Source organism: Melozone crissalis, unplaced genomic scaffold (genome assembly GCF_028551555.1).
Source record: "Melozone crissalis strain CALT ecotype California unplaced genomic scaffold, PUWL_Pcris_2 ptg000018l_1, whole genome shotgun sequence".
Taxonomy (NCBI): Eukaryota; Metazoa; Chordata; class Aves; order Passeriformes; family Passerellidae; genus Melozone; species Melozone crissalis.
This window is the reverse complement of record NW_026535796.1, coordinates 30163917-30181029: the sequence shown is the minus strand read 5'-3', so window position 1 is coordinate 30181029 and position 17113 is coordinate 30163917. Positions and strand designations below refer to the sequence as shown.

Below are 17113 nucleotides of genomic sequence, written 5' to 3'. Positions count from 1 at the left end.
GCACCCCAGAGGAGATTGCATCAGTAAAAACTATGTTAACTGTATTTTTAATCCTTAGGACACATCAGAGACAGAACTAACAATACCCTGTAACACTGATGTTTGCCTTTCTGTTTCAACCCCAGGTCCTTAATCCTCAGTAAAAGAAAGATATGCCTACACAGCACATTGGTACCCTTCTAGTGGACTGGTGCTCAGCAAATTACAAGCATTTAAACAGTCTATCATTTCTGGGTATAGAAAATATCACCTACACAAAGCATAAGGTGAAATGTCATCAAACCTTAGCTATAGTCAATTTGTACCCAAGCAAAAAACACGGAGCTCTAAAAAGCAGCTCATCAGCTGCAGTGTAGAAGGTCTCCCTTAGGATGAAAAGGATGTCCCTAATATATTCTTTCTCCCCTCCAGTGTCTTCACAGATAGATTTCAGAATGAAGCTACGTGTCTCTCATGCAAGATTAAGGATCCCACCACACACAACTATTAGACCATGTCCTATATCAGCCTCTTAGCAAACAGTGCCACCTCAAAAGCTGTGAAGTATAACTGACCAGAGAGACTGACAGAGTTCTGGAGGACAAAGACACAGAATAATCATATCTGCTGCCTGACAGCCACTGAACACTCTCAGCAAGGAACCACATTCAGGCCTCAGTAAAGCTGTAGATGGCCTGATCTGATCACATCACTCATGCACTTCCTGCAGCTTGTGCTACCTTTTCCACTGCATTAAATTCAAACTTTTAGATGATGTCTTCCAGTCATAAATAGCCTGGTTAACCTGACTCTTCTCTACCATGGATCTCTTCAGAGCCCCTCTGACCTTCTGTTAAATTTGCCTGCAATTACAGATACATCTTTGCACTTGAAGATGCAGAAAAAATCTTGCAAGAACAAAGACTTCTGTCTTTGCTGTAATTTCAACTGGCAACAATTAGAGATAAACTAACATTAGAAAATGGTTCATCTTCTAGGATAAACCTTACAAAGAAGTTTCTTCAGCTTTTGCATGTGGCATCTTATTACAAACAGCAACTTTAAAAAGCCACAAGTGTGATTTTGCATTACAGGATCCTCACTTCAACCTCATAATATAGCTCAGAACTGCCCCAAAGGCTAGATCCTGGCTGCATCACACCTCCAGCCTGCTTGCTACCTTCTTCTTGGAGCAAGCAGTCATTGAACAACTGCTCACACAGGGGACATTTCCACACATCCTCTTTGGCCCAAGAACTAAGCAGGTAATAAAAGATCAGGACACTACCAACTTGCTCACATGAAAAGAGAACAGAAATCTTACACCAATATTCTTCTTCCTGGCCAGTGGAACTGTCAGCTGCATAAAGCTGTCACCCTAAAGCTAAACTGCCCTCATCTCTACTGATCAGTAAGTATTATATCATCCATTTCACATCAGATCACATGGGGAAACATGTGGAAGGACAACTCTCACTGTGGTAAAATGTTTGGTTTTGGTAATGGCAAACGTGTCACACTAATGCAATTTGCAATGAAGTATTTATTTAGTGAAGTGAAAACACTGAAAATATTCATATTCTGTGAACAAGCACTATTTGCAAAGTACAGGCCTAAAACAAAAAGCTAATTCCTCACAGACACTGCCACTTTGCACTCTTTCTTGGCTATCTGAATTAGCATTTTTCTGCTCAACTCCATTCCACCTCCTGCTTTCAAGGGCATTTGCCAATCATGTCTAGATTATTATGAGAATTGTACTAAGCAAGAGCAAAGTCCAAATAGTCTCTCTGATAAATGAATATTATTTTTTCTTTAAATGAGAGGTCCCAAACCGAAGAGGAGAACTGGGTCAAAGAGTGATTCTACTGCAGAAAAAGACAACAGTGAGATTACTTCAAAATCAGCTCCCCAAACCATTCTGTTGTTTACTTTTTTTCCCCTGGAGGTGGGGATGGTAAGAAGCAGATTTGAACATTTACTTTTTTTCAGAAGAAATAGCTAGAGGAGAAAATACAGTACCATTATTCATATGGATTTCTCTCACCTTTAGCAACTGTCAGCTGAACACTAGGCTAGTTTACTCTTCCTATTCAGAATAATTGGTCTAAAAACTAACAAGGCAATTGCAGTTGATCTAGTACTTAGTGTACAGTTAGCTACTGTTGCCAGACCTCAGAAAGCTCAGTTTGCAAAGCCTCTATTCTTCGCAATTTTTTCCTGAATACCTGGAAACTATTCTTCAGAAACAATAAAATTTAAAGAACTTGCACTGAATACACTATCAATTCAGCTTCAACAGGCAATGTGTGTTAAATCAAACTCCACGAGCCAAGAATGAAATTTAAATTTATATTGAAAGAGTGTGAGGCATTAATGTGTAAACTCATACTATATTTTGGCCTCTAAATTAAGTTTACAGATGCTACTGAGTCTGACAGTTCATAATGAAGCACCAGGAGTGTCCAAAGCTAAGATAACCCTGACAATAATTAGCATTTGTCAATTGCATTTATTTTGACCACAGAAGCAGACTATTTCAACATGCAAATTATATTTGGATAAATACAAAGAACTGTTTGAAAATCCCCACTGGTGCAACTCAGGGTTTTTTTCTGTTTTTCAATCTATCCTAAACCCACTTGCCTTTCTTTTCCTACAGCAATCTAAAACATCAAAATATGGCATGAAATGAAGAGTAAATCTACATCAAAATCTGATATTAAAAATATTTGCCATTCAGAATTAGATCAAGTAAAATTTACTATTACCCAAGAGGCTCCCATAAAACAGCTTCCAAAATTTACTGCAGAAACTAAGTATGTACCTTCACCACAGAAGAAGAAAGCAAGCTCAGAAATGGAGGAAAACATTGTATATTACTGTTAAAGCAAAAGGAAAGATCAGATGCCTTGCATCTGTGCTGTGCACCAAAGTAAGAGACGTGCAACAAGGGGTAAACAAACACTTAGCCAAAGAGCAATGACAGAATGCAGACACACTTCTTAAACTGTATGCCACACGCTGTGTACAGCAGCACTGGGCTTTTTTTGATCATTTCTCTTTAGAAAAGACAAGAGAACAACACCATACCTACTCAGCTTTCAATTTCACATAACTTCAAAAGTCACCCTTATACAAGTCACAATTCTTTTCCATGCTAAATCATGCACAGCTTTATAAAACTTCAACAGTGTTTTTTAAAGCTGATTTTAAATTCTCCATTTACTTTTTAAATGTTCATTTCTGAAGAGACAGTCTACTCATCACCTGCAACTCTCTGTTCTTGTATGTTATTATATATTGAGCCAAGATGTGGTTCTGTTCAGTCACACACTCTGTTATAAAGTAGTTGTGCACACCCTGGTCTGTGTGACACTGCCACAAATATGAGTAAATAATCTGATTTGCAAGTATGGTGGTCACATGACAAAGAATTTAAAAATGCCAAATATCTTCAAGTTGGTGGCATCCCTTTACTTTCTTCTATTCAATGTACATTGAATAGAAATAGGATTTTTAATGTTTAACCAGTAGAGACAAAAATATGCTTTTTGGTTTTATTTAAAATAAGCTATTAAATACTGCTGCCAAAAGAAATCCTATTAGTCAGAATTCTTTGAAAATTTATATCTGAAGAAATAAAAATTCCTTTAATAAATATTTCAGCCCAACCTGAAAAAGGCATTCAGGAGATAATTAAGACATATATATTGCTGAAAGATGCAAACATTCAGAAAAATTACACCATTTTTAGGATAAGGCAATTAAAAAATGGTACAAACTCTGTGTTATGTTGATTTTAAATATAAGAGGTGATAAAAGTAATTTCCTGTATGACTAACAATGACAATGCTTCTGCTTTTATAGAACCTGAGAAACAAAATAGTATTTACATTGATTTCCCTTTGCTTTTCTGGACTAATTGTCTTTCTATTCCTATTAACAACCTTTTCAGTGGTTATTATCACAATGATTATAACATATGCTTTGTATGGGGAAAAAAGGTACTTTCAGAAGGTGGGAAAATTAAGAGCACTGAAATAAAACCTAAAGCCTTTTACCTTTCTGTCTCTTTTACAAATAGTCATTTGAATACTCATTACTGTAATTATTAAAAGATTGCTCAGTAAGATGTGAAATTATTTGTTAGTCTCAGTCAGCTTCCCACTGGGCAGATGTACACTTGTAATGGTTTTCACTGCTATGGCACCTCAATATCCAAAGAAAAGGGTGATATGACAAACCTTTAGCAAATGGAACAATTCCAGCATTGACCTGAAGCTGGTTCTGCCAGCTGAGACAGGATCAGTCTCTAGAGCTGTCAAGCTGTCACACTTCACTAACGCTGACTTCAGTGAAACGTTAACAAGGAGAGGGCAGCAGACAGCCTAATTTAATGGTCAGCCCCCACAATGCAGCTTCTCCACGAGGCACAAGTGCTTGTGCAGGGCTCTGAGACTGCCTCTTGAACAAAGATGCTTTTGCTGCTTCCCACACAGCCCTCCCACTCTGAAGGGAGAGAATAATAAACTGCTCTCCAAGTCTTTAAAGAGGCTAATTATCCATCTCCAATAATATTTATTACATTTATGCCTCCTTTAGCTAAATGATCAAACAAATCCACCGAGTTAGTTTCTCAATTTAGCAACTAGGTAATGCAAAGAAGCACAAGCCTTATCTTTCGTAATATCATTAGTTCACACTGTATCTTGATAGCAAACATGATAACATCAGCTAAACCCTCTGTTTTTAAAATGTTCAAAAAGCTGGAAAACATGTAAGTATGTTTCTAATTTTGCCAAGCATGCATGCTCAATACATGCTAAAGAACCCATTTCTGGAAGTTTTGTTCATGCAAAAGATGGAACAAAAAAATAAAGAAGTAAGGAAGCAGAACTCAATACAGATTAAATAACAATGGACAAGAACAAAGCCATTTTCTCCAGACCGACCCTGGATTTCTATTTGGAAAGCAAACTTGCATCTGAAGAAAGCAGTGGTGTTTATGCAGAAATTGAAACATGCTTGAAACATTTTCAAGCTATTATAACATTCCTCATCTACGAGTTTGTTGAAGAATGACTGCAACATGAGCAAAGTTACAGATGACTAAAGAATAATACACTAAATAAGATGTGTTTCCTTGTAAGGTGACTAAGACTAATAAAACCAAAAGTCACAGTAGTTTCCTTTTCCACCTTCTTTCAAAGGAAATGCACCCACACAAAACTGGTGCCTCAGTCAAGGTTGCCTGAGGCTGACAGTCTCTTATTTAAGAGACTGGAATTATAAGGCTGACTACTGGAATTATAAGACATATCTCGAATTGTTCTTACACCTGTTAAGTATTCCTCTAGTCTCCTTTTGACTCAAGAAAGCCATGGGACCTGTGATGCAGGAAAAGAAACCAGTCCTGTAAAATTAAAACCCAATATCATTTCACGTATCCTAGCAGTGTCTCTCTTATGCTCAGATGTTGCAAAGCTACAGCTTTTCATGCCCCATCTGGGCAAACCTGCCACAAACAAAACATCTTCACCAGGGCTCCTTCTCTCACTCACAGAAAATTCTATAAGTGGCTGGCAATAATATATGTGTGCAGGTTTTGTAAATTTTTTAGAGGCAAAATTAAAATATTCTACACTGTTTATCCCAAGGAAGCCACAGATTATTAATGAAAGAATCGTAATGCAAATACAGTATCTCACTTATGCATGAATGCAAATCAAAGAACAACTTTCATGCAAATTAGATAATGCACTTTAAATTTACTAAACTAAGATACATATGTTGTCTCTGAGGAAAAACAGAGAAATTATTCCACTAACACCATGACTGTTCAAGGCATCTTCAAAGGATAAAGAATAAGAAAACCAGAAAGGAAACAGAGTTGCAAACCACCAAATACTTTCTGTACCAAAGTAAAAGACAGAGTGCTTAGAAAATACAAATTGCAAAAACCAACACAATTCTGTACACTGCTCCAAAGATATGATCATCAAGATCTGTAACAGTCTCTTCCACACCTTTGAAAGGAACCAAGCTGAAGAAAATAAAAGCATGCTAAACAATGTGATGGATTCTTTGAAAGAGGAGACAGAAAGCAAGTAATAAGCAAAACAAGAAAGAAGAAAGAAGAAGTTATTCAAGCTGTAATACACAAAACACATCCTTCCAGTGAGGGTGAAAAATAGCCACAATAAACAACAGAGAAAACTCTTCCTAAATCACAAATTCATCAAGCCAGTAAGAACACAGGGAATTACATATCTTATCATTCCTTGTCTGCTGTGTTTGTCTTCATCAAAAGCAGACTGCATTGTTTTTTTAAAACTGCAAGAGTCTACTTCAGCATGGTCAACAAAAGCAACTAATGGGAAATACAAATGTAAAGTGATGCTATCACTCCTAGTTTTATGAAGCTAGGATTGATGAAAAAAGTAAGCTGCACTGAACAACTGTAGGAACAAAGTGAAGCCATTTCAGAATTCAAACAAAAATCAGACATCAGCAAAATTTACAAGACATACAGAATTAAAGTAATTTCCATCACCTCTCTGTCCCAGAGGACCCAGTGCACCACCATAACCACTGACACTCCTGAAAGCAGTGCAGAGTTCTGTGGGGAAAGGGCACAACAATCCCTTGAAAATCAAGAGTCTAATGACCATTTCTATGTTAAATCAGGACATTTAGGTGCACTGTAGTAACAGAAATTATCAATAGCCACTGTACTTTAAAAAGTCCCTAATAAAGCCACAAGTCTAACTGCATAATTTTACTGCCCTTATGTACATTATTCAATTAAATTCTACCTTAGCAAAAACCTCTGCGCCACAGTCATGTTTCACCTCATTGCTTAAAACCCTGGGAGTTAAAGGCCTTCCTGCTTTGCTATTGACACATGCAACCTACTAGGTACTCTGTCTAAGAAAATGGGTATGAATCACTCTTTTATTTTATTCTCTTTATTATGTAGTATGTACAGAGAAGGGAATTTTCTACTACAAAACTCAGCAAGTTTTGGCAAGACTGTCTTTCCTTCAAGAGTTACAGCTGACTTCTCCATCTTTTCAAAACTCAGCTTAAAATAAAGCAACACAACTGTAATGATAACATATTGAAGATCACTGATAATGTTTCCAATACCACACAACTGATAAAACAATTTCTCAGCCTGCTGGAAAGAAAAATAAAAGTAATTTTTGACTGGTGCTTTAAAATAAGATTTTTCTAAAGCTACCGAACCTAATGAATTACAAATCTCTCAAGCAGTCAAGCAACATACATACCTGCAATTGGAATATTCTGTGATACTGACAGCTGTACATCTCCAGTCCCAGGTGGCATGTCAATCACTAAATAGTCCAGTTGACCCCAGTCAACCTAGAAGACAACAATATAAACATATGTGGAGATTTACACATTTTTATTTAGGGCACTTTGTGGTTTAGTGCAGTCCTTGTTTCTTGTAATGTAAACAAGTGAACCAAGGACCTCTAAAAGAATAATACTGAGATGGCCTCTTAGTCACATCTTCAGCACAGGATCGAGACCTTATTTTCCTGAGACAATCTTTGCTGATGACTCAAAACTATGAGTGCAACTTTATCATTCACTTCATTGGCATAATTATTATTTAATAATTTCCCCCAAAAATATTAGCTTAAACTTAAGATATTTACTTTATGCTCTTTCATCATGGATTAGAAGCAAATGTTAGGTAAAACTCAGGCTAAAAACAAGGGGTTTGTGCAACAAATATCAGGTAAATGTTATTTCCATTCATTTAAGACTACCTTCCTTCCTTCTTATCGCTTGTTCAAACTACAGTTTATTTACTACATACATATTGAGCCTTTTTTTCTGTTTTGTTATTATGAAGTTAGAGCTATCAGTACTGTATTTTTTTCCTAGGCAAAAAAGGTGTTGGGAAAAAGAAAAATAAAGAAGCAGAATGCCCCAGATTTGTTAAATTAAAATCACCAGCTATAATTACACAGTGACAACATTCTTAACATTTCAAAATTTAAAAAGTTTAATGGTTGCCAGACATCAAATGAGAGCATCCATTAAAGATTTTAGACTCTTGTTATGAGAATGCTGAGATTGCTTACATTTTTTTACTAGGACAGATTTTCCAGGAAAGCCAAAAAAATCTCCCTAGAGTATAGTGCACCAAGATAATCATTCTCTTAATGAGAACAGAAATTATCCTAGGCCTACTCTACATAATGGAGTATATAGTATAAATATAGTATATAGATAGTAGTATATATAATGGAATTCTCTATACTTTATCTAAACATTTCCCAACAGATATAATGGAATTATGTGGTATGTTTCTGATTCATAAAACAGATGCAAGATGCAATTGCATGAGCTGGTTTAAAACAGGAAAATGCCAAACTAAAGCATTGTATTTTACACATTTCCTCAAGTGTCATTTTAACAGCAAAAAATAATCAACACTTTGCCAGTCCCCTAGTTATTGCATGGAATACTAGTCCTGTCAGGGCAATACTCATTCATTTTCATTCAGTTCTTCTATGGATGATGATCTTCTAGGGAAGCACATCCTACATGAAATCCAGATCACTAACCCACTAGACACTCCAGTGAGAAATGGAATTTTTCAAGGCAGACTAAGGAAGAAGGAACATTTCAGAGCATTTATGAGAGAACAGGAACGGAAAAGCTTAGCTGAAAATTCTAGCTTTAGGTGTCTAGATTAGGGACTCTCGGCACTCCTCCCTTTTCTCGTTTTCTATACAAAGGCTGCAGGAACACTAAACCATGCCTAAGCCAGTCTAGCTAAACAGGAAATGCCATTTCTGTTAACCACAGTAAATGCTGCATTTTTTCACATTTGATACTGATCTATGTCATTTATAGTATCCACATTTTGTCAAAAAAAATTGCATACATCTAGCAGACTAAAATCAATTACCATTCCTAATCATATTGAGATGACGTATCTCCAAAGAAAAACTACATATATATGCAAAAATATACATACTGAAACAATTACGGGTAGAGGAGCCATTTTTTCTGAAAAAAAGTCTGTTTTCAACTCTGGTTTTCTTAACTAATCTTGCTTAATTATTCACCAGATAAATGCCAGTGCCAATTAATGCCTCCTTGTCCAGTAAAAACTACTTTGCTCACATGCAGGTATGAATTTCAAATTTCTATGTTTCTTAATTAAAAATCAACCATTATAAAGGTGACAATTTGAAATTAGTAGTTTACTAATTTCAACAAATTAAAAATGAACAAAATCACATTCCTTGAAGATTTGCAACTAAACACACAGATCTCCTGTAACTAACATGCAAAAATCTCAATATGCAAAATCTGGATCTTCCATAATAATCAGAACCTTTTTGAAATGCTAGGTAGGCATAAGCAGTTTTACTTTTTAAAAAGGATTAATGGATTAATTCAAAATACCTCCTCACCCCCCCCCCCCCCCCATCTTCATGAAGCTTGATTCTGGCATCTTTTGTTAAGTCCATATATACATATAATAAATAATATAATTCCAGTAATCATATTCTTTTTCCTTAAATGCTCCTACAAAATAGAATCAATAAACTGGTTTATTGCTTTCTGCCTTGCAGCAAGATTCAGTCTGGAAACACATCTATGAGTGGCATGGCACCACTATCATTCTAACACAGTTTCTAATCACTTTGTCTGCCAAAACCACTTGGTTCTTGGGTATATTCTTGGAAAAAAGCTGGATATTTAGTAGTTTTCAGCCATTTCTTCCAGGAGCTCACATTCAAGTCCTTTTAGGTACAGCACTGCCTCATGGAGTCGTACAAAACAATCCAAATCCCACACTTATCAGAGGTAACTGGAAAGGAAAATGCATTCTTCTCGAGCTAAATAAAAGCTGTCTGGTTTTGCATATACTTGCAGGTCCTAAATTTAAGCTGGCTCCTCCTGTGAAAAAAAGTGACTTTCTGGGCTCGACCTAGAGCTTTTCTTTTCAGCCTTCCCAAATGTTTTGCTCTTCCTCCAACCTCTTCAAGCACTAGTATCCTTCATCAAGTTCCATGTGATTGCCCAATGTATCAAGCATTACAGTTATGCAACACTACTGGAGGTGACAGGAAACACTAGCAGCTCAAAGCCTTTCCTAGACATTCAGATTTGTGGGCATACACAAAGTTTTGCTCAATAACATACTTTCAAAATTTACCCTGTATTGTAAGGGCACCAGAGCTTTCCGCCTCAGACTTTCTTAGTAAGTGTCCCCAAAACAGCCAACGTGCCCCTTCTGGATTGTCCTACAAATAATGATTTTTTTAATAAAGTTATAAACCTTTGAAAACTGAAGTTAATAAAGGAGTCTTAAGCACATGGTGAATCTCATGGTAAATCTCATTGCTAGACAACAGGAAAAATACCCTGTTAACACATAGTGTAATTAAATTATAACGCTTTATTTAATTTATGGCAGTGTAAACATCTTATTTCACATATTTTCTTCAAATTCATGGATTGAAAAGAAAAAGAAATGAGCTGCCTATCAAATAAAGTGTAGTCTGTTTTACTGCTTACAAACTTGACCACAGAAAAATTGAGAAGCTACACCATTCTAGCAGAAGTGGAGAGGACATCTTGCCACTGAGGAGAGTAGGTAGCAGACAAGATTTTGTGCCTGTCAAGTTCAGAAGTTCAGAAAAATCCACAGCAAAGATGCCAAGGTCCCTAAATACTAAATATATAAGAGCACCACCCTCCACAAACCTCTCTGAGCCATGCTATTGCTGGTGGTGCTGAACTGGTGATAATGGGGTGGCAAACTAGATTGGAAAACCACTTCTAATCAAAACTAACCATGTTTTTTATTTTGAATGCATTCAAGTAATTATCCTCAAAGTTTCATTGTCCTCTTTTTCATTTGTAATTCAGGGCAAGAAGGGAGAACTGCACCAAAATAATATAGCCAAAATTTCTGGAAAGAACTGATCTAGTCTATTTGCCTGGTAGTGAGTAGTAGTGTCTAGACATATAGATTTGCTCAGACTTGGACTGGGGAATGCTGCATGTAACCCCATTTCTCACTGTGGGCTTCCTCTTATTTTCTTCTATTCTGCAAGGATTGGATGTCATTCAGTTGCTCCTCCATTACCCTCCCACAGGAATACAGCAGTATGAAAATCTTTTTATTAAACACATTATTGAATGTAATTTGGACAATTTGTTATGGAAGTGTACACTTTATTTAACGGAAGAAGAAATTATGAGTATGTTACTAAACTGCAGCATAGTAGAAAGAAAGAGGAGAAAGACATTTTTAATTAAATTTAGAACTGGAACATAAAATCAGGAGTGGCTGTTTGAAATCTACTTTTGCCATTAATTCAACATTATTAAAATTGCACAAATAATCAGGCTGTGCTATAAAACACTACTTTGAATGCAATTCCTGTTTATATGCAACAATTTACCAATTCGGGACCAATGTCGTCATGTTCTCAATGAGTTCCAAGAAGTGTGTGTGTATGCAAATGCGGTTTCACACAGGAAAATGAGCTCAGATTAACAGCACATTACAGTAGATGAGTTCCCTTTGCAAGCAATAGGCAGACAGGGCTACAAAAGCCTGCCTTGTAGCATCTGAAATCTGTCAGCACCTTTGCATGTACAGAGGTGTTAATGTCTTTGCCCATCTAATGTATACAGTGTGTAAAACATTTCAAAGCATAGAAATGTAATTGCGTTTTCCTTAAGCACAGCATTCATCTTTTTTTAAAAAGGTTTAACTTGACATTTATTGTTAAGCAAAGTAATTAAGTGCCATGTGCTTCTGTGTACTTTCCCTTGCTCAGAACCCCCAGGAATGCTTCTATGTAAATTACTTTAATCAATCATTCTGTTTATGTGACAATCCATAATCAAAATACCAGATATGCATTATGAGTAGGGGTTCTAAATAGCAAGTTAAACCCAAGGTAGAACACAGAGATATAGATGACATTTCTGCTGAGGAATGAAGCCTCTGTGCATGAGGCAGAGATGGTAAAGCATTAGAACAGAAGAGGGATTGCTACTTATGACTTTGAAGTAATCCTCATGTTTGGTTGTTTAGTAAATAACAGAAGATATTATTTATTTGTTCTTATTAAGAGGAATACATGCAGAGCTGCAATCAAGAGTTATGCAGGTGCAGACTTGGCAGCAGCCAGCCAAACTGAACACCAGTATCAGAAAAACAGCATGAGCTACACTGCAGGCAGCTTAAGTTCTATTCCTGCCAGATCCACTCTCCTCTCCTCACACTACTTTGTGTGTATGTTAATGATTTAATACAGGCAAACAGCTGAGCAAAGTAAAGGTGAGAAATTGTGCTCCTACGTGAAGATTTATATAACTATTCACATGTACTTAAGTGTTAAGATAAAACCTGCATTTAAAATAAAAACCATGTATTTTAACACAAAACAATTCCTTGAAATTAATATGGCAACATGATAATATTATAAAATAATTCCTTGAAAAATTACTTACATAATGCCACTTACACACACACAAGCATTAGGAACAAGTAAATAGTTTCACAGTATAAGCAAACAGATAATCTAGGAACAGCATAATGAAACATGCCATTTTAATCTACTTTTTTAATGTACTTTCAGAAGTATCTGATAAAGAAAGGAGACATTCCCCAGACATAATCCAGAAGATTTTTAGCCCCTATGGAAACTTTCACTTTGGTAGTATCACAACAGGATATGCCACAGTGCTTAACATAAGTGGACACTTTCTGAACAAACACAAATGCCCCTTTGACTTGTCCTCTGATGCTCAACCAATCTCCAAGCCTTGCAATGTGACACCATGAAAAACAGATGCACTGCAACAGCTCAAATTCCCTCTAAGGTATTTATGAGCAGTCTGCTGTGCCAAGTTCAGAGAGAAACTGAGGTGAACCGTAAGAACAGTTTGCTACAAAGACATCCACAAGGAGAAGGAAATTCGCCTAGTCTCTCTCTATATAGGTGAAGAGTAACTTTTAGAAGTAAGTATCTAGGAAGAATGCCTAAGTATTGTTCAATTCAACAACCAGAACAGAAACTGGTCTCCTCCTCTTCCTCTCTGTTGGCTTTTAATAATGTTAAGAGTGAAGGCAAACACAGTAACCTGAAGTTTTCTGTCACCTTCATTTGTATAACCAACAAAATGAAACACCTGCCAGAAAGCAAAAACAAAGAGGTTATTCTCTATATGGCGTTCCAGGAGACAGGAAGGCACTCAACACCAACTTTCTTCAGGAAGCCCAGTCAACATCATATCAGCTGGAAGGGAAGATGGAACCCAGCTGTGGGGCAGTCTGGAAAACCCACAAGAGCCTAGGGATAATCTCTGAGGGTGACTGACAAGGAATAATTCTGATGAAGACTGTCTCAGCACTAGCACATATAAAAGGCTCTTCCTCTAGGTTCAAGCTGTTACTACAAAGAGCTTTTGTGAGCTCTGATTGCCATTTCCCCGAGTCTGCTCTGTAAAAGATGACAGTTTGGAAAGCAAACTTCTATTAGCAGTTTTAAGATTGATCACTGGTCTGTTGCTCTCTCTACCCTTGAATAATACAAAATTTGCAGAAACTTTTCCTCAGAAACACACTATAGGGTTTTTTCCCCAAGTTCTACAGTACAGAATTGCCTGTAGTTCAGCTGCTAAATAATGACAACAGGAAAACAAATACAGAATACAGAAATACAGAATAAACAAGGGTCTATTCCTACATCTTTTTACCTAAGCACAAAAGTTAGGTAAAGGTCAACAAATCAGAAGAAACTGGGCTAGCATCACATCTTCTAATTAAACTAATCACCAGGTTGATACAGCTATGTTAAAAACATCATCTAAACCACAAATTCTCTTTGAGTTCTCCTTACTAGTACACAAAGGCAAAATCATTGTTTAGCTATCAAACCCAAAACCAAATAACACATTTTTAAGGCAGTATTATTAGGACCCAGCTTAAGCTCATAAAATTTATATAAGGTATCTGAATCAGATTTTCCCTAAAACAACAGAAGGAAATATTGTAAGTATTGGCAACAAATATCAAAAGGGAGAAGCTTAATAAGCCCACTCCCCATATGTATTTCAGCCTATACTTCTGTAATGATGTTAAAAGCTGATATATAATTTAAGACTGAATACTTAAACTATGCAATGGAAAGCCATGTTCCTAAATTGCTTCGTACGTTATTTAACTTCCTTAAGTTGCTTGAGAAGTAAATAGAATTTTCTTCTCAAGTTTCAGTTCATTTTCTGGCATAAGGAAAAAAAATTATAAATTTCTTAGTGGGGTACCAACAGTCTACTGTAAGTACCATTTAATGACCATCACTGAAACAATGATTTTAAGTCAACACTTAAACTAAAAATCATTAGATTAAAAGCGTCAGAAAACTGTTTCTCAACTACAATGTAAAATGCTTTTCTTGAACAGAAAAGGGAACTTCTACCAAGGCCAGTCTAAGGCCTTCTGAAAAAAGATTACTGAAGAAAGTAACATGATGGGTGTTACTCAAGTAAATTAAAATGCTGCTGAAGAAAACCCTCCAGTATTACCATAAATAGTGCAACATAAAAAGTAAAATAGAATCAATTAGATGTAAACCACTGAACAGAGGCCAAAAGACAGTAAATTTCAATATAGAACTTAATTTTCTGCCTGATGAGAAGTTATCAGGTTTTAAAGTGAACTAGCCTTGAGTTAAAGCATGAATTTTTAATAAGAAAATGCTGTTTTCCTTTTTTTTTTTTTTTAACAACCTGCTTTTCAAAATATGGATTAAAATTTTCCTCCAAAATTTTTGCACATAAATTCAAAAGTATAACTTCAGCAGTCACTGAATTCAAAAAAGTCCTCCCTTGCAAATGAAGCCAGTGTTGGAGAGTCTACGTGAATTATGCCAAAGCACAAAAATCAATACTTCCAATACTTCCAACAAGAAGTAACAACAAGGCTGCACAACATATAGAACCTTTCAACTCTACAGGAAGATTGAAGAAGATGAAAGAGTGTGAGAAAAGAATGTAAGCAGGAGTATGTATTAGAGTGAACAGAGCAGATTCATGACCATGGGACTGTAACTCTGAAGTTGGTGTATGTTCTCTGTCAAAGAAACTGCCTTTAGGTCAGAAAGGTGCAAGAAAAACTGCATATGCATTGTCCTCACAAATAGCAGAACAGAGAAAGGGCATTAATGACACAGATAGGATGTAAAAACAAAAACAAATAAATTTTAAAACCATACACATTTTGCAGTCACACACATACCACAGCCACAATTTAAAGATGTGCTGAATGTCATATTCCTGGAGTAGTAAGAGCATTTACTGTCAATTAGACAACAGATAATCTATTTAAGTGTGAAATTATAGATTGGCAAAACAATTGCTATGGACACAGAACAATGCTTTTGCATTCACTAGTGTCTTCAGTTATGAATCTGCAACAATATAAAAGTGTTACTTGTATTCTAAACCTAATTAAAATCATTTGCTGCAGGTGCTGATACCATGAGTCTCAGGGACATCCAGAGACTAGTGCCAAGCAATGGAGAGTCTCCCTTCACTTTTATTCACTTCCTAGCTTTTTCTTTAGCTCCAGTTCTTATTTAATACAGAAATAAAAAATCTAAAAAGAGAAAGCAAAAAGAGAATTTTAAATGGGTGTCCACTTTAGCTCTTACTTTGCCTAGTAAGAGCTGAATTCCAAAGGCAGCATTCCGCTAGGAGAACATAATCTTTCTTTTAAAAGATACTATTGATGGAGCAAAACACAGTAAGAAGTGAAACATCTTCTACAGCTTCATGAATAGTACAGAAAAACAGTTTTTCCTTTGTTAGGGAGGGGGAGGGGGAAAAAAGCCCCATGACAGTAATCTCTGGTACCTTAAGCACAATTACTTTACGTTTGTGTCAATCACTTGGGATGTGAGAAATAATCACTTTCTACAAAGAATACTGGTACAAAACCTGCTGCTATTCTTGGATATCTACAGTTATTTTCTGGGAGCAAAAGAGATATGGGAGGATAGTTTGAGTGAAGGATCAATCTGTCAGCTTCCAACAGACAGAATGCAAGCTGAATTATTAAAAATAAAAGAAACAACTCTGTGCAATCAGTTTAACATATATTAATGCAATAATAATTTTAAAAATCTGTTTATACAGTTACACTCATAGCTATTTAATAAGTAAAATTAACGTGTAATGCTAAACAATGTGTCAAAATTCAGTAAATATTCCAAGGTGGTGAGATTCCACTTCTATTTTGATCAAAAAGATGAAAAAGAATGGCTGAAAAATGGGAAAAAAACATACTCAAAAAGCAGCTTTGGTGAGCTCCACCTACACATTCTCCCAAACATCCTGACTGCTCAGGAAAGGAAATAGAAAATCTCCACTGAGCATAAAATTTCAACACAAAGCCAATTTGGGATCCATTAATTATACACACATTAGTGAGAAAGGAGAAAGTCTTACAAGCCCAATGTAGCAGGCAATCTCTAAATGCACCTGCCACTGGCAACAGTAAACTCAACACAAACTGAGCACATGTGGCGTTAAAAATAGAAGAATCAAACCAAAAACAAAATCACAAAGCCTGTCACTCTACTGTTATAATAGCAACTGATTAATATCACAATTAGTCATATAAGAGAACCTACCTAAGAATGGGAAGATGTCACATTTTATTTCCCAGGCAGGTGGTATTTAGCTGGATAAAACTCTGTAAGCAAAAATGCAAAAGCCACAGAAGGCACGATGATGCTGTGTAAGTCTGGCAGCTAAGGTTTTCACCTAGAAAGCCAAAGCTTCAGGTGAAATGAATCTCCTGCACAGATCTGGTCATGCTCCCCCTGCACATACCTAGTCCTGCCCTCAGGAATTTTACATCTCTAGCAGTAGTGCAGAGGGTTATGACTGCTGCATGGGATTGCAGGGCATTCTCTAGGATAGCAGGTAATACAGCCCTAAATGCTCAGCTGCTAACGTAACCAAACTTGCACCTCTCACCTCCCGACTTCCAAGGCTGTTACTATGAACAGAGAATAAGCCTGTAAAGTTCAGCTGAAAGAAGGATCTTGGC

General features: G+C 36.3%; 1 protein-coding gene across 5 annotated transcripts in view; it reads right to left on the bottom strand.

Moving 5' to 3' along the window:
• NUBPL (NUBP iron-sulfur cluster assembly factor, mitochondrial) overlaps positions 1–17113 on the bottom strand; it is a 78960-nt gene that overhangs the window by 24326 nt on the left and 37521 nt on the right. For all 5 annotated transcript variants that reach the window (XM_054276197.1, XM_054276202.1, XM_054276199.1 and 2 more), the window contains one exon: positions 7275–7368. In XM_054276197.1, the coding sequence (XP_054132172.1) occupies positions 7275–7368 (94 nt within the window). The remainder of the gene's footprint in view (positions 1–7274; positions 7369–17113) is intronic.